Here is an 8745-nt window from a genome sequence, read left to right as displayed (position 1 = left end):
CTCTAGACAATTCTCTTCCACTCTGTGGGCCTGCATTTTCTTAGCTGAGAAATGCCAATTCTAAGATCTATGTGGCTATAAGTGAATACCATAATGCATTTATTCATTCATTGTTTTCAACAAGTGTTCACTGCACAGTCTGGACGTAAAGAAATCACAGCCAGTCCCTACTTTCAGCGGTCTCATGGTCTGTAAAAGTTGCCAGTGTCATCCAATAGAGGAGATAAATTAGAAAAATACTTAGTTCCAACTTATCATGATAAACACTGTGACAGAAAAAAGGAAGCAGAGAGGCTGTGAGAATATAAGGGAGGGGGCTCAACTACCCAAGGAGAGGAGTGGGAGAGGCTTCTTGGAAAGTGGGTCCATTCTCTTCACAATGCCACAGACTTGTAGGACTTGTATGTCCTCTGCTAATGTCTTCCACCTTCCCAGATGATGTCAAGAGAAGGACTCTGAATACTGGATGATCAATTTACATTGCTGACCTATAGGTTGATGTCCTGGGTGATGGAACATTCTGTCCTTCTCTGATTTATTGTCCGTGACTCAGCCCTACCCAAGTCAATAAAGCACAGAGTGAAAACCTACCCTCCCTAGCACAATCAGTATGCTGCTGGATGGTTCCTCACCCCTCTCAGGATATATTAAACTCTTGTTCCTGGCCTTAGCTGTCCTTGTGGTCCTGACTCAGGCTTCCCCAGGTAACGAGATCATGGAGAGGAGGGAAAAAGGAGTAAAAATGGGGTTCAACTCATAGAATCATTGGAAAACTAAACATGTATGGGAATGAGGACAGCTCAGAGGGATGGTGCAGATCTGGTGAAAAGCCTTATAATGAATATGCCCCATCGTAAAGGCAGACTGTCACCTCGACCATGATGGTGCTTCTCATTGGGGAACCTGGCAAACATCAGCAGAGTCCAGGATTTCTTTTCTTTTTTTTTTATTGGAGTATAATTTCTTTACAATGTTGTGTTAGCTTCTGCTGTATAACAAAGTGAATCAGCTATGCGTATACATATATCCCCATATCCCCTCCCTCTTGCATCTCCCTCCCACCTTCCCTATCCAACCGCTCTAGGTGGTCACAAAGCACTGAGCTGATCTCGCTGTGCTATGTGGCTGCTTCCCACTAGCTATCTATTTTACATTTGGTAGTGTATATATATGTCCATGCCACTCTCTCACTTCATCCCAGCTTACACTTCCCCCTCCCTGTGTCCACAAGTCCATTCTCTACGGCTGCATCTTTATTCCTGTCTGGCCCCTAGGTTCTTCAGAACCATTTTGCTTTATTTAGATTCCATATATATGTGTTAGCATATGATATTTGTTTTTCCCTTTCTGACTTACTTCAGTCTGCATGACAGACTCTAGGTCCATCCACTTCACTACAAATAACTCAATTTCATTTCTTTTTATGGCTGAGTAATATTCCATTGTATATAGGTGCCATATCTTCTTTATCCATTCATGTGTCGATGGACACTTAGGTTACTTCCATGTCCTGGCCATTGTAAATAGTGCTGCAATGAACATTGTGGTACATGACTCGTTTAGAATTATGGTTTTCTCAGGGTATACGCCCAGGAGTGGGATTGCTGGGTCGTATGGTAGTTCTATTTTTAGATTTTTAAGTAACCTCCAAACTGTTCTCCATAGTGGCTGTATCAATTTACATTCCCACCAACAGTGCAAGAGGGTTCCCTTTTCTCCACACTCTTTACAGCATTTATTGTTTGTAGATTTTTTGATGATGGCCATTCTGAGTGGTGTAAGGTGATACCTGATTGTACTTTTGATTTGCATTTCTCTAATGATTAATGATGTTGAGCATCATTTCATGTGTTTGTTGGCAATCTGTATATCTTCTTTGGAGAAATGTCTATTTAGGTCTTCTGCCCATTTTTCTATTGGGTTGTTGGTTTTTTGGTATTGAGCTGCATGAGCTGCTTGTATAATTTGCAGATTAATCCTTTGTCAGTTGCTTCATATGGAAATATTTTCTTCAATTCTCAGGGTGTCTTTTCATCTTGTTTATGGTTTCCTTTGCTGTGCAAAAGCTTTTAAGTTTCATTAGGTCCCATTTGTTTATTTGTGTTTTTATTTCCATTTCTCTAGGAGGTGGGTCAAAAAGGATCTTGCTGTGATTTATGTCATAGGGTGTTCTACCACTGTTTTCCTCTAAGAGTTTGATAGTGTCTGGCCTTACATTTAGGTCTTTAATCCATTTTGAGTTTATTTTTGTGTACAGTGTTAGGAAGTGTTCTAATTTCATTCTTTTACATGTAGCTGTCCAGTTTTCCAAGCACCACTTATTGATGAGGCTGTCTTTTCTCCATTGTATATTCTTGCCTCCTTTATCAAAGATAAGGTGACCATATGTGCATGGGTTTGTCTCTGAGCTTTCTATCCTGTTCCATTGATCTATATTTCTGTTTTTGTGCCAGTACCATGCTGTCTTGATTACTGTAGCTTTGTAGTATAGTCTGAGGACCAGTTGCCGATTCCTCCAGCTCCGTTTTTCTTTCTCAAGATTGCTTTGGCTATTCGGGGTCTTTTGTGTTTCCATGCAAATTGTGAAATTTTTTGTTCTAGTTCTGTGAAAAATGCCATTGGTAGTTTGATAGGGATTGCATTGAATCTGTAGATTGCTTTAGGTAGTAGAGTCATTTTCACAATGTTGATTCTTCCAATCCAAAAACATGGTATATCTCTCCATCTGTTTTGTATCATCTTTAATTTCTTTCATCAGTGTCTTATAGTTTTCTGCATACCGCTCTTTTGTCTCCTTAGATAGTTTTATTCCTAGGTATTTTATTCTTTTTGTTGCAATGGTATATGGGAGTGTTTCCTTAATTTCTGTTTCAAATTTTTCATCATTAGTGTATAGGAATGCAAGAGACTTCTGTGCGTTAATTTTTTTTATTGAATGTTTTTTTTTTAAAAACTTTAATTAATTAATTAATTTTCGCTGCATTGAGTCTTTGTTGCTGGGCTTTCTCTAGTTCTGCTTAGTTGCAGTGTAGGGGCTTCTCATTGTGGTGGCTTCTCTTGTTGCGAGCACGGGCTCTAGGTGCGCAGGCTTCAGTAGTTGTGGTGCACAGGCTTTTGTAGTTGTGGCACACGGGCTTATTTGCTCTGTGGCCTGTGGGATCTTCGCTAACTAGGGATAGAACCCGTGTCCCCTGCATTGGCAGGCGGATTCCCAACCACTGCACCACCAGGGAAGTCCCCTGTGCATTAATTTTGTATCCTGCTACTTTACCAAATTCATTGATTTGCTCTAGTAGTTTTCTGTAGCATCTTTAGGATTCCCTATGTATAGTATCATGTCATCTGCAAACAGTGACAGCTTTACTTCTTTTCTGATTTGGATTCCTTTTATTTCTTTTTCTTCTCTGATTACTGAGGCTAAAACTTCTAAAACTATGTTGAATAATAGTGGTGCGAGTGGACAACCTTGTCCTGTTCCTGATCTTAGAGGAAATGGTTTCAATTTTTCACCATTGAGAATGATGTTGGCTGTGGATTTGTCATATATGGCCTTTATTATGTTGAGGTATGTTCCTTCTATGCCTAGTTTCTGGAGGTTTTTTTATCATAAATCAGTGTTGAATTTTGTTGAAAGCTTTTTCTGCATCTATTGAGATGATCATATGGTTTTTCTCCTTCAATTTGTTAATATGGTGTATCACATTGATTGATTTGCATATATTGAAGAATCCTTGCATTCCCGGGATAAACCCCACTTGATCATGGTGTATGATCCTTTTAATGTGCTGTTGGATTCTGTTTGCTAGTATTTTGGTGAGGATTTTTGCATGTATGTTCATCAGAGATATTGGCCTGTAGTTTTCTTTTTGTGACATGTTTGTCCTGTTTTGGTATCAGGGTGATGGTGGCCTCGTAGAATGAGTTGGGGAGTGTTCCTCCCTCTGCTATATTTTGGAAGAGTTTGAGAAGCATAGGTGTTAGCTCTTCTCTAAATATTTGATAGAATTCACCTGTGAAGCCATCTGGTCCTGGGCTTTTGTTTGTTGGAAGATTTTTAATCACAGTTTCAATTTCAGTGCTAGTGATTTGTCAGTTTATATTATGTATTTCTTCCTGATTCAGTCCCAGAAGGTTGTGCTTTTCTAAGAATTTGTCCATTTCTTCCAGGTGTCCATTTTATTGGCATATAGTTGCTTGTAATAATCTCTCATGGACCTTTGTATTCCTGCAGTGTCAGTTGTTGCTTCTCATTTTTCATTTCTAATTTTATTGATTTGAGTCCTCTCCCTTTTTTTCTTGATGAGTTTAGCTAATGATTTTTCAATTTTGTTTATCTTCTCAAAGAACCAGCTTTTAGATTTGTTGATCTTTGCTATTGTTTTCTTCATTTCTTTTTCATTTATTTCTTATCTGATCTTTATGATTTCTTTTCTTCTGCTAACTTTGTTGTTGTTGTTTTTTCTCTTTCTCTAATTGCTTTAGGTGTAAGATTAAGTTGTTTATTTGAGATTTTTCTTGTCTCTTGAGATAGGATTGTATTACTACAAACTTCCCTATTTCCCCTTCCATTTTTTGGTGTGGTGGGTTTTTACTTTTCTCCCTCATCTGCTGTGTATTTCTCTGTTTTCTCATTTTGCTTCACTTACTCTGTTTTGGGGTCTCCATTTTGCAGTCTGCAGGTTCGTAGTTCCCATTGTTTTTGATGTCTGCCCCCAGTTGGTAAGGTTGGTTCAGTGGGTTGTATAGGCTTCCTGGTGGAGAGGACTGGTGCCTGTGTTCTGGTGGATGAGGCTGGATCTTGTCTTTCTGGTGGGCAGGACCACATCCGGTGGTGTGCTTTGGGGTGTCTGTGAACTTATTATTATTTTAGGCAGCCCCTCTGCTAATGGGTGGGGTTGTATTCCTGTCTTGCTAGTTGTTTGGCATGTGGTGTCCAGCACTGGAGCTTGCTGGATGTTTAGTGAAGCTGGGTCTTAGCGTTGAGACAGAGATCTCTGGGAGAGCTTTCACCAATTGATATTACATGGGACCAGGTGGTCTCTGGTGGACCAATGTCCTGAATTCGGCTCTCCCACCTCAGAGGCTCATGCCTGACACCCAGCCAGAGCACTAAGACCCTGTCAGACACATGGCTCAGAAGAAAAGTGAGAAGAGAAAGAAAGAAAGAAAATACAATAAAATAAAGTTATTAAAATGAAAAAAATTTTTAATTATTAAAATAAAAAAATTTTAAAAGTAATAAAAGAAAAAGACAGCAACCAAACCAATAAACAAATCCACCAATGATAACAAGTGCTCAAAACTATACTAAGATAAACATAAAAATCAGAAACTGGTCAGTCGTATACAGCAAACCCCAAGTCTACAGTTGCTCCCAAAGTCCACTGCCTCAATTTTGGGATTATTTGTTGTCTATTCAGGTATTCCATAGATGCAGGGTCCAGCAAGTTGATTGTAGAGATTTAATCCGCTGCTCTTGAGCCTGCATGGAGAAACTTCCCTTTCTTTTCTTTGTTCGCACAGCTCCTGGGTTCAGCTTTGGATTTGGCCCCGCCTCTGCATGTAGGTCGCCCTCTGGCGTCTGTTCTTTGTCCAGACAGGAGGGGGTTAAAGGAGCGGCTGAGTAGGGGGTTCTGGCTCACTCAGGCTAGGGGGAGGGAGGGGTACGGAACGTGGAGAGAGCCTGCTGAGGCAGAGGCTGATGTGATGTTGCAATAGCCTGAAGCGTGCAGTGTGTTCTCCTGGGGAAGTTGTCTCTTGATCATGGGACCCTGGCAGTGGTGGGCTGCACAGGGTCCTGGGAGGGTTGTGGATAGTGACCTGTGCTTGCACACAGGCTTTTTGGTGGCTGAAGCAGCAACCTTAGCATTTCATGCCAGTCTCTGGTGTCCACGCTGATAGCCACGGCCCACGTCCATCTTTGAAGCTTATTTAGGTGGTGTTCTGAAGCTTGTTTAGGTGGTGTTCTGAATCCCCTCTCCTCGCCCACCCCGAAACAATGGTCTCTTGACTCTTAGGCAGTTCCAGACTTTTTACCGGACTCCCTCCCAGTTAGCTTTGGTGCACTAGCCCCCTACAGGCTGTGTTCACGAAGTCCGCTCCCTGGGATCTGAACTCCAAAGTCCGATCCTCAGCTCCCAGGCCCCACCTGCCCCAGCGGGTGAGCAAACAAGCCTCTCAGGCTGGTGATGCTGGTTGGCCCTGATCTTCTGTGCAAGTATCTCTCCTCTTTGCCCTCTGCACCCCTGTTGCTGCACTCTCCTCCATGGCTCCAAATCTTCCCCTCCCCACCCACCCCCTGTTTCCACCAGTGAAGGGGCTTCCTAGTGTGTGGAAACTTTTCCTCCTTCACAACTCCCTCCCAGATGTGTAGGTCTCGTCCCTATTCTTTTGTCTCTGTTTTTTCTTTTTTCTTTTGCCCTACCCAGGTACGTGGGGGAGTTTCTTGACTTTTGGGAAGTCTGAGGTCTTCTGCCAGCATTCAGTAGGTGTTCTGTAGGAGTTGTCCCACATGTAGATGTATTTTTGATGTATTTGTGGGAAGGAAGGTGATCTCCATGTCTTACTCCTCTGCCATTTGAAGGTCCTTCAAAAATGATCTTCTACAGCAGGTTTATCAGGCAAAATAAAGAATCTGAGCACTTGAAAGTTGATCTCTTGATACTAGTTATGAAGGGATCTTTATAGTCCTTTCTGGTGTCCAAGTTCTTCTGCTAGTTTTCAGCCGGTATTCCTGATGTATCCATGGAGAGAGGTGAACTCCACGTCCACCTACTCCTCTGCCATCTTGAATATCTCCAGTGTTTCTTGAATGAATCCCCTTCCATATGCAGAAGCAACCCCCAAATTCCTAGTGTCCTTAATATCCTTGTCCCAAATGTCAACATATTCTCATCCCAGGCATCTATCACTTCCAATTGATACCACTTCTGTACCACATCTTGCACTAGCTAGTCCCATTACTTTGCCTCTCCATTGTTGTTTGGCTTTGAATCCTCCTTCAAATCAGTCAGAGGAGGCATGTTGCTCTTGTCTTAGTATGTATAGTGAAAATTTTGTAGGTTGATGTTGGTTATCTACAGGTTTGTAAAACAGGCTCAAGGTATGTAGCTTGGGCTACGACAGAAGATTCTGGATTCCAGATTGAACGTGGCCAAAGCACTCTAACAATATAACAGACTTCATGGCCAAGTGGTGAATAACTTTCTAACAAAAATGTTTTCCACTTGGGGCTTCCCAGGGGTTCTAAAGTTTATGATTTCTAATTCCATGATTTCCCTTTGGGTCATTGCTGTTGGAAGTTGCATCCTTTTTTGGATCAGCTTTTCAAACTGAAAGTATTTGTTAATTGTTCAGTTGTTCTAGAAGCAAAAGAAGATAATCATGGGCTAACCCTGAGTTGTCTTCAGCCTGCCTTAAACTACAGTGAGGGCAATTGGAATAGATGAGGGAGTGCAGTCATCCTGACTCTGATTTTTTTCCAGTCCAGATGTCCTAGTGAGAAAGAAAAAATTGGGAGTTATCTCCTAGGAGGGGAATTTAAAAAACAAGTAAAGGTAATCATAATTTAAACCAAGATATTATGGTCTCTCAACTGAACTTAATGTGCTGAGGAAGCTGGGTCTATACTCTGTGTTCTATTGACCTATGTAGAGCTTAGAACATCTGCCTGCTGGTCAGCAATACAAATTGATCATTCAGTGTTCAAACTACTGCTCCAGACATCATCTGGGGCATGCACCTAGAACAGTGCCTGGCACATGGTAGGTGCTCAAAAAATCACTGTTGAGTGAATAATGAATGCAGAGGGAAAAAACAGGTAATTGAAGGCATAGTCTCATTCCTTGGCAAGCATCTAGGTTTGGGAACAAGGAGGAACCAGTGTTGGTGAGACTGAAAAATGACGGAGATGGAAATATCCTAAGCATAAAAATAAAGTCCAATTAGATCTGGTTGGAGGAAGGGCAATAACTACTCATATCTAATACATACCAAGACCAGCAGTAAGCATTCTACATGCACAGCTTTATTTGATATTCCCAAGAATGCCATTACATTTCAGTAGTTTGTTCCAACCATTATTACTACAATTACCAATGTCTTTAGTATAATTGTCTTTACTTTTTCATGTATTTGTTTATTTTGATAGATGGATGGGCCAGAAAGTGTGGTTATGGAACTGGAAGATGCAGGAAACATTGCAAAGAAAATGAGAAGAAGAAAGAAAAATGTGGGTTAAGAAAGCTTTGCTGCATCCCTGCAAAGCATAAACCATCAGAACCTGCCAAGAAAGAAGAGATGACCTATAGGGCTATGGCAAGTACAGCTAAGTATCAACTTAAGACTTCTGACAAGAGAATTTTGGCAGTTATTGTAATGAGTCAGTAAGATGGCTATCCAGGTCACCTGCATTGTCCTTAGATCTTTAGTATCTAAGGATACTGGGTCCTTACATGATCCATTAAAAATATGTGCTCATTCCAGCTATCATTCTTTCTTGTCTCTCCAGTCCCCTATAGCTTAACATCCCTAGGTTGTCCCAGGGTATGACTGGGATATCAGTTCTCCTGGTAAACCAGTTTTATAGAATCTGAATCCTGAATTCCTAAGCCTCTGACTAGATGCTATAGGTCTCTGAATGTGGAAGTTTTCCAGGCTAATGCAAATTCCACTGTGGTCACACATTCTTATCTAATGTCTCATCCTGGATTGTTGAGACAGGCCAGTGTGACCCAGAAGTCTTTT

General features: G+C 41.2%; 1 protein-coding gene across 1 annotated transcript; it reads left to right on the top strand.

Annotated features, from left to right (window-relative positions):
• Positions 1 to 610: 610 nt before the first annotated feature.
• Positions 611 to 8388, top strand: LOC118881587 (beta-defensin 115-like). The gene is made up of 2 exons (XM_036826720.1): positions 611 to 704; positions 8150 to 8388. Exons 1-2 carry the CDS (start codon positions 611 to 613, stop codon positions 8386 to 8388), a joined length of 333 nt encoding a protein of 110 aa, XP_036682615.1.
• The last annotated feature ends 357 nt before the right edge of the window (positions 8389 to 8745 follow it).

This window comes from Balaenoptera musculus, chromosome 15 (assembly GCF_009873245.2).
Source record: "Balaenoptera musculus isolate JJ_BM4_2016_0621 chromosome 15, mBalMus1.pri.v3, whole genome shotgun sequence".
NCBI lineage: Eukaryota > Metazoa > Chordata > Mammalia > Artiodactyla > Balaenopteridae > Balaenoptera > Balaenoptera musculus.
This window is presented reverse-complemented; position numbering and strand designations above follow the sequence as displayed.

What these genes read in the sequence shown, in the direction of transcription:
- LOC118881587 (XM_036826720.1), top strand. Translation starts at nt 611, where the DNA reads ATGCTGCTGGATGGTTCCTCACCCCTCTCAGGATATATTAAACTCTTG. An exon ending in CCTGACTCAGGCTTCCCCAG is followed by an intron (nt 705 to 8,149) that starts GTAACGAGATCA and finishes TTATTTTGATAG; the next exon opens with ATGGATGGGCCAGAAAGTGT.